This window comes from Hesperophylax consimilis, chromosome 14 (assembly GCF_061612785.1).
Source record: "Hesperophylax consimilis isolate HC1 chromosome 14, BYU_Hcon_1.0, whole genome shotgun sequence".
NCBI classification, from domain to species: domain Eukaryota; kingdom Metazoa; phylum Arthropoda; class Insecta; order Trichoptera; family Limnephilidae; genus Hesperophylax; species Hesperophylax consimilis.
Window position 1 is genome coordinate 19,527,753 of NC_142849.1, and position 15,574 is coordinate 19,543,326.

Genomic DNA, 15,574 nt, shown 5'->3' on the forward strand with positions numbered 1-15,574 from the left:
CAAGCCGAGCTTAAAATCTGATATACCGTGCCAATGGAAAACATATATTTAAACAAGATCGTTTAATACGAATTTGATTAGAATGAAATAAATTCTCCCTCTTTACAATATAATGTACTTTTAATATCTATTTTTAGTTTATTAATGTACACAACAGACAGTGTTAACAAAAAAATTACAGTATCAAAGAATAAATACAAACCGATCAATAACGGTGTCTAACAATAAATTTGTAAACAAAAAATATTTATAATATAGTCAAAATATGCTTTTTCATGTCTGTGACAAACTTTATCTGAAGGTTGTCTTTAAAAAAATATATTAATGGAGGATTGATTGGGGTACTCAATAATATGAAGCAGTTTATATGGTTACGATGGAATTAAGGTTAGCACTAGAATGGACTTTTGATACCAATCCTGATGTCGAAAGCCGGAAGGAATTGCATTAGAAGAGGAATGACGTAGCAGGTATTCCAAATAATACAATTATACGAGATCATGCTCCTTTTACCAATAAGTAGATGCGAACAGAATACAAGGCCAATGTAGTATATCGTGTGACTGATATTCAGGAATAAACGATGATACCATATATATATATATATATGTGTGTGTTTTAGATGTGTAGAGACAATGGACCATAAAGAAGTGTCGGTATAATATAATATGATGCGCAAGTCGATGAAAGAAGAAATCGAGGACGTCTTGCGAAGCCAAGGCACGATCAAGAGGATTACTTGAGTCAGGTCATGTATAAAGTTGGAATAATATATTAGAATACGAAGATATATAGATAGGAAGTAGGGATAAAAGATAGAAATGTTAATTTAGCAAAGAGTGTATGCCAGGACAGACGTATTTATCTATTTGTTGTGATTATGTGACGTGGTGCTCCCCCACTTAATCATTATCTAAGTAAACAAACACTAACAAAAACAGTTAATAAAGAATGAACCCTTCGCCAAATATACGTGCTGTTATTTTGTACTGCTCAAGACTGCTAAGGCGGAAGCCGACCGGCTGTCGCTGACTCAGTACTTTGCATACATGATAATATAGACCTAATCCGCGAATTAAGTACGACATTTCACAGCATTTGTTCGTGACAAAACTGATAAATGATTTCACGTAAAGTGTAACTCAGTAAAACAGTTTTTCCTTTTCAGTATGATTAAACATTTAAAGTAAGAATGAACTTATTTCTCGGTAACAGGGATAATCGAGCATCGCCCACCTCCCCGTTCTACGTTCGCTAGGCGTACTTGGGGCGTATTCTGGCGGAAGGCGCAATAACCATTTAGACAACTGCGTCACTCCCGAAACATTCCCCGGGGATCCCACGACGAGCAGCGACACCTCTCGGCAGTTTCAACAGAGAATGATTGACAAGATGACGGTTATCGGGGCCCGAGAGGCTCAAATGGGACGGGGAAGACAAAGGAGCGGTGAAATACTATGTCTCGTCTGTAGCTTAATTTATACCAAATTTGCAATAAACCATGGGATACATCGGTTAGTCCTTGCTACATACTGACAACCTTACTAACAAAACATCCCTGCACAACCGTTAAACGGCAAATTTGTTACATACTGTATAAAGACTGTACAATTTCGAATTATTACTAATAAAAAATGTTTTAGCTGGCTGCGTAAGATCTGGCAATATAGCGCTTTGCAGACTCTCGTATGCGCCTGATGCGCATGTTTTTCACGAAAAAATGACAGCTTTAATTTTTGATTTGTAATGTTTGATTTAAAACATGTTTTCGTTAATAATTTCTATTCTAATGACGATTTCACTATTATAATTCAATATATTTACGATTATTTGTGTTATTTTTCATCAGGTTTAATCCATTTATAATGTCATATTGTACATGTACACGAAAAAAGAGGTTATTTCGTATTTATCATTTTTTAATTAACTTTTATCGCGTGAATTTAATGAAACTTCCATGAAAGTAATGTTTTTTAAAGACACAAGTGCCTTCTGCATATGTATTAAAATACAATTCTTTTTAAATCAACGTTTATACTGTGCCAAAATGTTTGATTTTATTTTGGTTTTCCCCTGGAAATTTTATTATAATTTTTGATTGTATGAACGAGATAAAAAGTGAAATTCTTTAAATAGTAGGAATGTGTATTTTGAATGTAAAAATTTTCAACTTATTAATTAACAATGTTTGTGATAGGCTTTTTTAAAACTTTTTTCATGTATGAAATTAAAATATTGCACTTTTTTAAAATGTGAAAGTATAATTTAAAAAATCTTAAAGGTAATTTTATTTTGTTTGTAAAACTGTATTTGTTCTTACGACATATATTCAAAATATAGAACATTTAAAAGACCTTGGAAAAATTCCGAAATTCGATGTAAAATTATTAATATTTCTAGTGTATACAACAGATAAACAAACCCTTTGACTGGATAAGCAATTTATATAACTTATGTATCTTTTCATGGACTATTTTATGTCAGCTTCTATTTTACGTTTCAATTAGTAAGGTTTTCACAAACATAGTCGTTTATTAATTGAATAAAATTTTCACATGTTTTGTAGTGTGTGTTTTATTTATCATCCTTTAGTAGATAGTTTAAATAAAAACATTTATTTCATTTTTTTATTATGTCCATTAGCATTTTACTTAACTAATATCGACTTGACAAACATAACAACAAATAAAATAAAACGCAGAGTCCACGATATTGAAAAATTGTTGTTTGAATTGAAAATTTATAATGATTCATACAAAATACTTCTGTATATAGCATCATATTCACCAAGGCCGAACATTGAAACTATAAAACTGTTGACATTGCATGAATCATGTATTTCATCAAACTAATGCTCAGAAGTGAAATTACCTAACTATATAAACTTAATTAAGGTGAAGCTAATTTGTAGCTGGGTACCTAACATTTTCTTCGTTCATTTCCACTGTTTTTCAATTTTGTATTATGAATGGTATGTGTTATTATTTTTACAATATAGTCAGTAAACAAATGTAATGAAATCTATTGTAAAAAATAAATATAGTAATAACAGTTACTACATGCAATAATCTTTATACCCATAGATTTTTTAATGAACAATGAATGTTATAATAAAACAAGTAATTACTGTGTTGTTATGCCACACAGGGTACTGAGGGAAAAAATACCTCAGGGCAAATGTCATATTTAGGCATGCTGCGCGGAGAGTCTTTTTAAATCGTTTAAGTCGTCCCTAATATTTTTAAACAGAGACATAATACACCGTTGCTGTTTCAGAGTGCCAAAATTTTACCTGTTAAGGCTATTCTATGGCAAAAAATCATAATTCAGTATATATTTACCCCGGAGCATAAAGAAAAATTAGAACATAAATACAGTACTAGATTCACGCCCAATGACGGGTTAATAGTTCCTAAATTTAATAATAAATACGGACAGAGAACGTTTGAATACAACATACCGAAGATATTTAATTTATTACCTGACATTATAAAGCAATGTAAATCAAATATATTGTGAAAAATTGGCTATCGAAAAAAAATATTTACTTTAATATGTATGAAAAATTGTATGAAAAAATTGTTGATTCTGTAGATATAAGATGTAAATTATAACTTATAAAAATGTATATGAAACTAAATTTTAAGCACCTGTTGACAAGCCAATTCAATTGGCTTAGCAGGACTTGTTTGTTGATATGTATTAACTATTTATTCAATAAAAAAATAAATAAATAAAGGAAGGAGAAGAGGTGCTGGGAAGGAAAAAAGTATTGGTTGGAATCTGGGGGTGAGTTTGTGTCCAGGAGTAACGGTTGAGAGAGGGGGTCGAGAGAGTTGAGCGAAGAGGTCAAAGGGTATCTCTCAATCGATCCAGCCCGCCACGCAATTGGTGAGCAGACGAATCCTCTGCCAACACCTCGACAAACCTCACCCCATGAACCCGGCATCCCTGCTAAGTAAGTAGCGTACCAATATTACTCTGATCATCCCGGTCCTTTCACTATCAACAAATCCCCACTAACACATTCGTCTTCCCCCAAAATCCACCTGTCAAAACTAGTCCTTTGCTATTTATCTATAAAAATGAAAAAAGAGAAGTATTATGTATCCTTAGAATGCTGACAAAATAAATTACCTCCATGCATTTGAACAAAACGGCACTTATTGTAGAGCCTTTTATAATGTGAATTCGTAGAAATGAAACCGTCTGGAATTCTTATTTTTCATATAAGGCTAATAAAGCCTCTGTAAAAGTTGCAACGCAATATAGTTCAGCGGGTTTTTCAGTGAAGATATTTAAATATATTTTTTATGTTTGGTAATGTGAGCCTCACTGGGTGCTCCTCACCCGTGCTGAGGCCCCCATTTTACAGTTTTATGAGACAAAATATATATGTAAATAAAAATAATAATAAGGGCAGTATTAAATATGTTCCGGGTAAATTCCGACATACTTTCTATTTTGTGTGTCTCATATTTTCTCATTTTGTTACGTAATTACCAATGTTACCTATCTATAAATATACAGCGATGTCTATAATTAAAGTCGGGTACCTAGTTCATTTTTATGTTTCACTCAAATGGAGCATAGGTCCAAAAAAACTAGCCGTAAATGGAAGCCTGGCAGAAATGAAAGATAGAAATAGATTTTTTTGTGATATTTTATATTTTCGATAGTATTTTTTTTTTATTTTCATTAAAATTCACACAATCAGTTAGAATAGATCCATTGCCAATTTTAGTGAGATTAGAAGCAAATATACCGCACAGTGTTTTGGTGGCCGGGCGGAAAGAGCCGACGAGTCACGACGTTGGCCAAATGAAGCATCGTTTTGTGCAAGAGCGTCGATCCGTTTCCGTGCAAGAGCGTCGTTTCGTCTTGCAACGCTTGCTACGCAAGAGTCGATTTTACCCCTCTAGGCGCGCCAAAAGATATTACATATAAAGAAAAACCTCGTCGGCGTAAAAAATATGAGTATGTAATGGAATTTATACAAAGTAATATTATTGTTGAACTGAAGTTAACATGAATGTATGATTTAAAAAATATATATTAATTCTAACATCTAACTACGATGATAAATATTATCATTTGACATAACATTCAAAACAAACTTGCGTGGGATAAAATAAGTGAAAAATTTAGAATCATCTTCGTTGGTAAACTTAATAAAAATACACAATAACTACACAACAATAGCAATAAGTTTTTAAATACACTTATTTCATAAATAATTGATAAAAAATCGTTATAGTTATATTGTGTAATTTTTTCAATTAACTACATTTCTGCTTTTACAAAGACTTTCTTTGTTCTCCCACTGGAAATATTTCGATTCAGATATTTATAGCAGAAGTAAATAAATAAAACAAAGAATACTAGCGTTACCGCATAGTTCAACGAAGTTTTAAATATAATATCTCATGGATTTCCGCGCTACAACGCGCTACGACGAGCTACGCAGTTCTTTGAGTTGGGGTGGATATAATTTCCTCGTTCGTGTTAGCTTAACTCAATATTTATGGCTTCTATTTTTCCCTCAGTTTGAAAATAATGTCGTTAGACCAGGAGCTATAAAAAATATTTATCTGATGGTTAATTTTCTTGCCTAATCATCAATCATGAATCAACAATAAATAGATTAAAGGCGTTCTTACAATATAAACTAATTAAGTTATTTTAACATATATTTATTCAGAATAGTAAATTTTCGTTACATGACGAATTACGCTGGCCAGAATGAAATACGGGCGAAATTACACATTGGAGATAATTACGCCCACTATAATAAATTACATACGTCAAAAAAACCAGACCTAACTTTTGTTATTTTTTTCCCATTTGAAATTTATTTAACACACATTTAGACCTATTAAAAACTATTTTTGACTCCGACAAAAATACTATTAAAAAAAAAAATTGGAAAATGTTTGGAATTTCCCCCAGGTAACTAAGCCAACTCGAAAACGGAAATCCTCAACGGAAGAATTGGATTTAATTCAAGATAAGAGTTGAATTTAAAAAAGATTTATTCATGTTTGAAAAGAAACAACCTTCACTCTGTTCAGGAAACAATGATAATGAAACCCTTGGAAGGTTGTGGCATATTATTACGAATCAACTGGCAAGTAATCCAAGGAATCAGGCTTTGTTGAAAGTTTACTAAAACTCTATTAAATATTAAGGTTAAAGGTATTCAAGGCTTCCTCAACCTTCAGAGTTACAGAATAATAATATTGAAAACTTTCTTTGACTGGTATTCAGTCGTAAGCCTATTGCCCTTTAAATAACAGACGTGCTCTTTTACCCGGCTTTGCCAGTGGGTTTTGTCGTATATTAATACCTATTGATGAATTGAGTACCTACCTACATAATTATTATTTAACACACAATATAATTTTTATCGTTTTCTGCGGAACAATTTATGATCTAAATAAAAGAAGATTATTGATGGGGATACAAACAAAGTTTTAAGAATAAAATATATTTGTTTACCTAAAAATTAACAAAAGAATCTTTTATAAAATAAAATCATAGCGGCTGGATGGGTTTTTTTAATAAATCTATTTGAATTTCATTTTTGTTTTCGGTAATGAACGAATGTAAAACTTGGAAGCGAAAATTAACCCGCTTCACCACATTCAATTGAACTAAAACTCGATAGATAGACTCGTTGTCAATCGGCTATTCGACTCCAGTTTCTGGGAAGGAAGCTTCAATAATCAGTCAAACCATTTCTTTTGTTTTTAAGTTTTTAAATAAATGTATTATATTAATTTTCGGGTTTATTTTTATAGTCTTAGGACGGGTTGTTTCGGAGAATCTGAACAATTCATCAAATTTCAACGTTCATTTTCAAGATCTGTGAAAGATTTTTTCAAGTTCTGTTTTTATTTCAGTTTTGTCAAGCAACTAGCCTACAATGATATAATAACAGAACTTGAATAGGACTTTCACAGAACCCGAAAATGAACGTTGAAATTTGATGAATTGTTCAAATTCTCCGAAACAACCCGTCCTTAGACAACATTTATAAGTGGTAAATGAAGTGCCAACACTGATATATGTGTGTAATAAAGAATGAGTATTGCTGGAATGAACCTTATTTATTGTGTCTTTACATTATATCTTTTTTACGTTAGAATTTTTAACCTCACTAGGACAAGCCTGTGTTGAGGTATTTTGTGATCTATTTCATAGAATGAACCTTTCTTTTATAGAAATGCATTTTCACACGATCATATTTACTATATTTCTATTCTTGTGTATCGGATTCATTATGTGTAGTCAAAAACCTCAAAAAGACGCAGCAAATCTTCTAAAGAAAAAGTCTGTTTATGAGTTTTTGATTATTCCATTTTACATTATTAAGGGGTAAGGGCAAAACATTTAAATAAGTCTCAATGTGGCTTAACCACAGTTTGATAATGGCTTTGAAAGCGGAAAAGAAAGAAAAAGCTGTTACAAAAAAAAAAACTAAATAACTTGCGGAAGTTAATCATAACCTTATTAAATTAATTTGGGTATATAAGGTTGCCTAATGTAATTTGACAGTTTTTTTGGTAACGTAATTTCCATTTCACTGTGAATTTAAAATGTCTGACAGTGGGAAATTAAAACCCAAAACACGCCCCACAATTCTTTTACTCAACATGCCCCGAAGGAGAGCTGACTACTACTTTGCGTTTGCATTGAGAAATTATTATGCAGAAGAGGCAGAGATAAAAAAAAATCATTAAAAGTTCAAATTAACCTTCAAATAAATCCACGGTCAACAAACTAAGACAGGATTAGGATTCCAATTAGACACCTAATTAGACTAAAAAACATATTGGACATTCCCGAATCCTTCTACCTAATTTCTATGTTGATTCGCTCTACGGCTGTGACTCTGTCTGAAACTGCGGTTCAATGAATTCCATTTGTTTGATTTTCAAAATTGGAGTTGATTGTGGAAAAAATATTTAAATTAGAAATATCTATATTTAAACTTATATTTCTTTCGTCAAAATTTTTGATGAAACTTGCATATCTTAACTAGCAGTGTTGATTCGAAACACTAGATGTGTCATTCGAAAACACTAGTGTTCATTCGAAAGGTAAATTTATGATCGTTTCTAAATACTTGTTTTTGAAAGGCAAGAGACAAATATTCTTTTTATGAACAGTTCCACAAGGGTCTGCGATAGTACAATATATTTTCGTAACTCCTCGTTCGCAGGTCGCTAAAATGTTAGGAATCTCATTTCCATTGGATTCAATCTGCCCTAGTTCATACTTCATTCTCTGCCAGTGTTATATTCAGGGTTTGTTCCAAAACTCCGTCGTGGACTGTTGGTCTCGTTTTAAATATCATCTTTTAATTTTCAGAAAATATTCAATATTCATCCAGTCTTCGTTGTGAACAAATCATATTTCAATACACAAACTCTTCTGCAAAGTGCAAAACTAACGATGTTGCAGATTTTTAAAACCGTATTAAAATAAGTAATATTTTCAGTGATTTTAATCTGTGAATCTAGGTTCGGATGTCCTATTAAATTTCTCATCATAAAGCTTGTGTTATATTCTGAAGAACATCCCTATCTTGCGAAAAGATTTTAAATTTCTTTTGCTATCGGTAGCATTAAGTTTAGCACGGGCTTCAATAAAAAGTGACCACATTGTGACAACTCTCCCACTGTGCGCTGATTCAGCAAACTTTAACTGCCCTAGTGACTTTAAACAAAGAAAGCACCAAGTCCTGTCTTATCGCAGATTCATTAAGTGCAGCAGTTTCCCGCGGCCCACATTACGTGACCGGGGGTGGGAGCCATTAGCGCTAAAGGGGTCGAAGACGGAGGCAATTTCTCCGACGTTTTTAAGTGTAATATACTCGCCGGGCAGGAGATGGGAGCATGGGAGTATGATCCCTCGCCGCTAGATTGTGACCAACTCTATTAATTGCTTCGTTAGTTTGCAATGAGCTTAATGGGAAATTGCGTGTTGGCGTTATTACTTAGATCGCCTGAGGGTGGGAAATAAAGCTACAGAGTGTGCTTTAATCTATAATCCTTACTGTATGATTGTTTCTAATCATACAACAAAGAATTAGAAGAAAATAAGAAACTTAGTAATTAATGGTTATTTTTTCGTAACCGAAATTTGATCTCCGAACTTTCGCTATTCGTGTGTCTGCTGTGACCATCTTTCTATCACGTAAACATCCGCACACGCAGTATTTCTTGAATACATTTGGTGTGTTTGATAATATTTACAAGTTCCAAGCGATAGATTTCTTGCGTTTTTTTACTTACTGGCTGCGCCAATCTGGTACCATTTTTGGTATGGAATTTATACGCGGTAGATTCTGTGGGGATGGTTGTTTTAAATAAGAATACTCCACGTATTACAATAATTTTAATAGGCGATTTAACAGCAAATCACTCACGTCTGTGCTTGCTGGTAGTGTGTCATATAATGAGGATGAGTGAGATAGCGCTACTACATAAATACATCAACTGCGAAAGTCAAAGAATGACGTTCTATCTTAGCACCATTGGTAGAAGATTTTGTAAAAATTAAATAAACAAATATTATATCAACATGTACTACGGTAGATATGAAGAACGAGTATAGCGAACGAATATACGGTAGATATGAAGAACGCAAATACTATTCTATGAGTAGGGATAGAATAGTATTTGCGGAATTTCCTTAGTTATTCACGTGGGATCTGTATGCTACTCGTATTTCCAAAAGCAATAGAATAAAGGAAACGGAGTGGAATTCCGAGGCAATATTATTAATATATTTCCAACATGTGAGTTTATTTTACTCCGTAATTCGAAATTGAGGGATATTTTTTGGCAGTAATATGCGGTGACTTAACTTTAGATGGTGTCGAAAAATTAATTAAGTCAAATAATAATTAAAAAATCGGTTTCTAATCTGCAGATTATGAGGTCAGGTTACAAACTTATTTGTATAAATAATATATATGTAACGGCAGTGACAAAAGCATTTCCGTGATTTTTCACGGGTTCAAACTTTAAAAAATGTCGTTACTAAACATAAAAATTTATCGTGTTCGAAAATACTTGAATCCAAACACAACTCAATACCACTTTGGCTGGAATACGTCCAAAGCAAGAGAAATTCCAACATTCGGCACCTTGGTTATTTGCAAACCCGTGGGCCACGTAACGAAAGATTTACCGTCTGGTATTTGAGTTTCCCATGCTCCCTCGGCAGTAACCTATAACCTATTTATTTTAGGGAACCAACGCTACAAGACTAGAAGTACACAAGACAAGGAACAAATGGCCTTTGTCCAATCTCGGGTCGGTTGGTTCAGTATTACCTATTTAGTTAACGTTACTTCAATTTAGATGGAAAACTAAATTAGCGTCATAAAACTCTGAGATATTTTGGCATCGAATGATATTGAGTTAGTAAGATATTTAAAAAATTTTAACCACAGGATTTTTTAGTATTGGCATACCAATGTCAATGTATTGTGTACCGATACACGTATACGTGAAAAATGGATTTGATAGAAAGAGGCGTGCTTATGTGATTGCATTGCGTAAGAGAGTACTGCAAGTTCGTACTCATGACAACGTTCGAATTTTACACCGAGGGTAGTCGTTTTCTGTAGGGCTTTAGAATTATTAAATCATCCTTTTTAAATTAACATTTTGTTATTTGGCGAAGGTGTAGCCAGTGATTGTGTTACAGTGGAATTACTAAAAAATTACATGAAAAATTGAATTGTACTTTTTTAATATATATTTTTTTAATATAATACTTTGAAACAGTCATGAAATACAGGTTAATAAAAAAAAATACTAAAGCACAAATAAAAAAAAATAACCATCTAGTTTGGTTGGGTATTTTGGCTTCAAATCCAAATTTAAGTTTTGTGTGAAAAAGGCCGCCAACCGTTCCACTTAACAAACTACATACAATCGACATTAAACTACATACAATAGGTATTAAAAGCTTGGAATATGTACTATACTGTATACCTACATAATATTTTACAAATATTTTTTAAATCTTAAATCATAGAAATATGTTTTAAAATATTGCATATTTATAAATGGGATTTTTTAAATGTATTATTTTTAACTTTTTTATTTGTGTTTTGTATTTTTTTTTACCACCCTGTTTTTATAACTGTTACAAAACAGTTAAATTTTTCATGTAATCTTTTTTTTAAATTCTACTGTACCTACAATCACCGGCTATTATACCTTTTGATTGAAAAAATAATTATTCAGTTTGATATTGTACAGTTGGGAATTTTTCAAATCTAAAATTTGAGTTTTGTATGAAGAAGGCCGCGCAGCCGTTCCTCTTAAGATGTCCTTCAATTCAATGATCTTGTACAGTTATACCTAGAAATATAGATAATAGTATTAAATGGTTGGACAATTAGGGATCCAACTTAATATTAAATTTTCTCCGCCCTTTGAGCCAATGTACAGCCTTCCAGTGGCGCACAGGACTGTAGAACTACTGGACTCCGTACAATCTTGGGTTCGCCACTACTGCAGTATTATTTAATGAAATGTGTTACTTCAAATTGGATGCCAAACTAAATTAGTAGGGGAGCATGATAGACTCTGAACTCTAAATGGATGTTCGGGCTTTGTATTCACAAGCGCATTCGTTTTTATTAAAACAGATAATGGTGCCAGTACGTGATAACGGAACGGAGAATACGTGGGATGTGGAGTTTCCTCAGTGCATTGTGCATATTGTAAACTGTGCAAGTCACCGTGGAAGGCTGTGGGAGGGGGGATAGTGCAGATCTACTGCAGCGAATTGTGAATCCCCTATCAACGTAGCGATTGTTTCCATATATTAAATGCAACGAACATTTCGATGTAATAAACTCAATTCATGAGGTTTAAAACTATATATTTGTGTACTTACTATCTCCATTGTATACTCCAAATAAGCTGAAACATATCCCAATTGTGACCGTTTCCTTTTTTATTTGTGTCTTGTTCTATTTCATGTTTCGTTTAGGTTTATTAACCCCTCTACAGATTGCTCTTAATTCGGAGAGATATTTCTCCCAGACGTAAAACACCCATAGAGTATTTTGGGAGATATTTCTCCCAGCCTAACACGGTCTTATAAAAGTCATGCTGTCTCATTTTGTATTACGGTGAGATGTATGATTTGAACAGTGGAATAAAGAGAGGACACCACACTAAATATTTTCATTTCAAAGTTTACCTTAGGACGGGTTGTTTCGGAGAATTTGAACAATTCATCAAATTTCAAAGTTCATTTTCAATTTCTGTGAAATATTTTTTCAAATTCTGTTTTTATTTCAGTTCTGTCAAGCAACTAACCTATAATGATATAATAACAGAACTTGGATAGGACTTTCACAGAACCCGGAAAAGAACGTTGAAATTTGATGAATTGTTCAAATTCTCCGAAACAACCCGTCCTTAGAAACACCCCAATTTTTTTTAAATAATTCTATTAATCAATATTTAATATTTGAAAAATATTTGTCATGGTATGCATTTTTTTAATACTAAACGAATCCATCTCAGAATAGAACTGTAGATTTGTATATAAATCAAATCCACGCCGCCTGTCCGCCAAGGGGAGAGCCTTCTCACTCTCTTTTACATAAATAATAGTAACTAGCTGAAGTTCTCGGCGTTCATCAGGCTTTACGAATATTTTTTCAAAACTTCATCAAGAATTATCAAAATTCTGCTTTAAGGGTGGGAAAAGAGAATGGGAATGGCTTTTCGAAATCTCATATAGACGGAGATCTTCCTCTTGTTTTGAAGGTCAAGAGTGCAAAATTCCATTAATCTCGGAATAAAACTGCAGATTTGTATAAAAATCAAATTAAATCCGGCCGTCACAGACACTCTTATTTATAGAAATAGTAGATTTTCTGTTAAAACGGTACAATTTATAAAAACATCATTTAAAAAAAAAAGGTCAGCGTTCGATGGGTGATTGGTACCCTTGGCATTCCAAGGGTTAAGAGAAACACAATGCAAATTATAAGAAGGGTTAATATAATCTTCTCCGATGAATAAATAAGTATATAAATTGAGACTTACCGAAGCTCTGGCTGACCCAGATACCCAGCATGTCGAGCTGCAGCAGGCGTTTATAGGCGCCGGCGCCGCGCTTGGTGTTCATGAACAGATGGTAGAGGAAGGAGCCGCACCAGGGCGCCAGCGCTCCGGCCAGGTGGCACCACGCCAGGAAGGGCGACCCCGCACCTGCCTCCCACGGCAGTAGCTTGGGCACCACGGCGATTATGTAAATTATTGGCAGCCCTGAAAAGGAAAAAAAGATACTAAATTAGTATGTATTGTTTTTAAATATTAAAGAAAGATACAAATTCATCAACCGCGAAGGGCAGTAGTGTTTCACATTATTGTTTTATAATTTTTTAACATCCCCGTTCCGAAGGGGGTAATTCACTTACCCCAAACGAGATTTTTGTGAGAAGTTGTTTTCTGAATTACATACTCTATGATGTTCCTAAATCATTGTTATACAATTTTATAAACTTATAACCTGTTAGTGCTATTGTAGCTAAAATTTATTGTGAGTCAGCATACATCTAAACCTGTATATAACAAAATAGTGGTAAACGTCATAATATAAGACTAACTGCTAACGAAGTACGTGTAATCCACAGATATCTATATTAATACTGTAAAAGAACTTTGAAATGTTCTTAGAAATTACAACATTTTACTCAACTCAATTAAAAATGTAAACTAGCTTACAGATTTTTTGAACAAATATTTTTTTCTTCGGATTTACTCTGATTTTTGTATTATTTTCCGATTCTGTATTCATTTGTTGTTTTTATTTAATTATTCATTTATAAAATATCGTATATCTATAATTTGAATATATTTTTTTAATATATTATGTACCGATCCTAATAAATATAATTAAATTGTTAAGAAGAACTAGTTGACATACAGCTATTGTGTAGTTTAACGGGACTTCATTGTAATTATAATAGCAATTTGGTAATGTGTATTTATTTTATTTTAATATTACGTTACTATTTTTTAAGATATTAAATAATAAATAACATGACATTTACGATGAAATCCCCCCCCCCTCACCAGCCTCCTTCACACATTCATCAGTAACGCAAATACATATTTTCCGATAATTAATAAAAAATGAATTTAGGTATTAAACGAAAAATTTGTACAAACATTTGAGTTAAAGAACGAGAGTTAAAAATTCCACATTGCAAGTAGTTAGTACCTACACAAGGCGAATAAAAGCGACTGTTCAGTACTGTAATCCCTAAAGTACCTAGCTCTTCCGGCAATCTTCCTCGGCAGAGTACCAACACCAATTCCACACCACTCTTTGCGCTCACATCTCCCGGGGCCATACATTGGCTTCATTCGCTTTATCCACTTCAAGAGGTCCACACCCCAAAATGACACTGTGAACTGTCGAATTTTCGGCTTCAGCGCGATGTGATTTCAGATTTTCACAGCTAAAAGAATTATCGTGATTAATTTTTGTTTTTCTTATTTATTGTTTTTGTGTTTAATTCGTAGAACTCCATTTATTTATTTTTTAAATTTAATTAAAATCAAATATAATAATATATTTATTAAGTTCTGCAAGTATTTTTTGGTTTTTGTTATTATTACAGCTGTTTCGGTTTTCAAGGCCATTTTCAAACTGTGGTTTTAGCCACGTTTAGACGATTTATTTATATGATATAACATTAATGTGGGGAAAACAGACTTCAAAATACCCCCCACAGAATATGAAATCTACTGTCCCAATTATTTTATCAGTAAATCGGTTTAACCGGTAATAAATCATTTTAAATTGGGAGTGGCTAAAATAGAATCATTTGGCGACAACTTTTCTTTCAAAGCAGTACAGGTTGTGTTCTAGGGATTTTCTGTTTAGTGTGGCAGGCACAAACATTAATAATACAGTGGGTGTCAAAACCACCAATGCACTGGAAAACTGAGTGTCCCATTATAAATTTCTTGGCGAAGTGTTGTTTCTTGCTGGTTTGGCTGCTCAACCCCATTATGCAGTTACATTATTTTACAAAGGCGTGATTTCATTTTCTTGCTGAAACCGGCTGGTTATTTTAACGAGATGACACTTTGCACCGACATTCGTTGTAGGTTCCGGTATAAGACGGCTACACCAACACTAAACACAGAAAACCACACAAAGAGGATTAAAGCTTATAACACGGTATCATTTATACATACATAAATACACACTTCGGCACAATTTAGACACCTGCCCTGTTGATGGACACTAACGCTGTACGAATCGTTAATTAAAGAAGTGCGAGAGAAATCCGGCCTTTCCGAAAAAATAGTTACGATAGGTAATATATGCTTTATCGTGAATATATTATATTGGCAAAACTTTCTCATAAATATTAGTAACTGTACGGAATGTAGTTACAAGAAGGATTTAATATCAGATCTCGGAAATAAATATTTATGTTGGCTTTTATTATTCTTTTAACAAATTTTAGTTTTTTAATATTGTTTCACGATATATACAGATGTTCGAGAGT

General features: G+C 33.0%; 1 protein-coding gene across 1 annotated transcript in view; it reads right to left on the bottom strand.

Moving 5' to 3' along the window:
- LOC149418020 (progestin and adipoQ receptor family member 4) overlaps positions 1–15,574 on the bottom strand; it is a 213,130-nt gene that overhangs the window by 58,386 nt on the left and 139,170 nt on the right. The window contains exon 3 of the mRNA XM_089639601.1: positions 13,092–13,313. Within this exon, the coding sequence (XP_089495727.1) occupies positions 13,092–13,313 (222 nt within the window). The remainder of the gene's footprint in view (positions 1–13,091; positions 13,314–15,574) is intronic.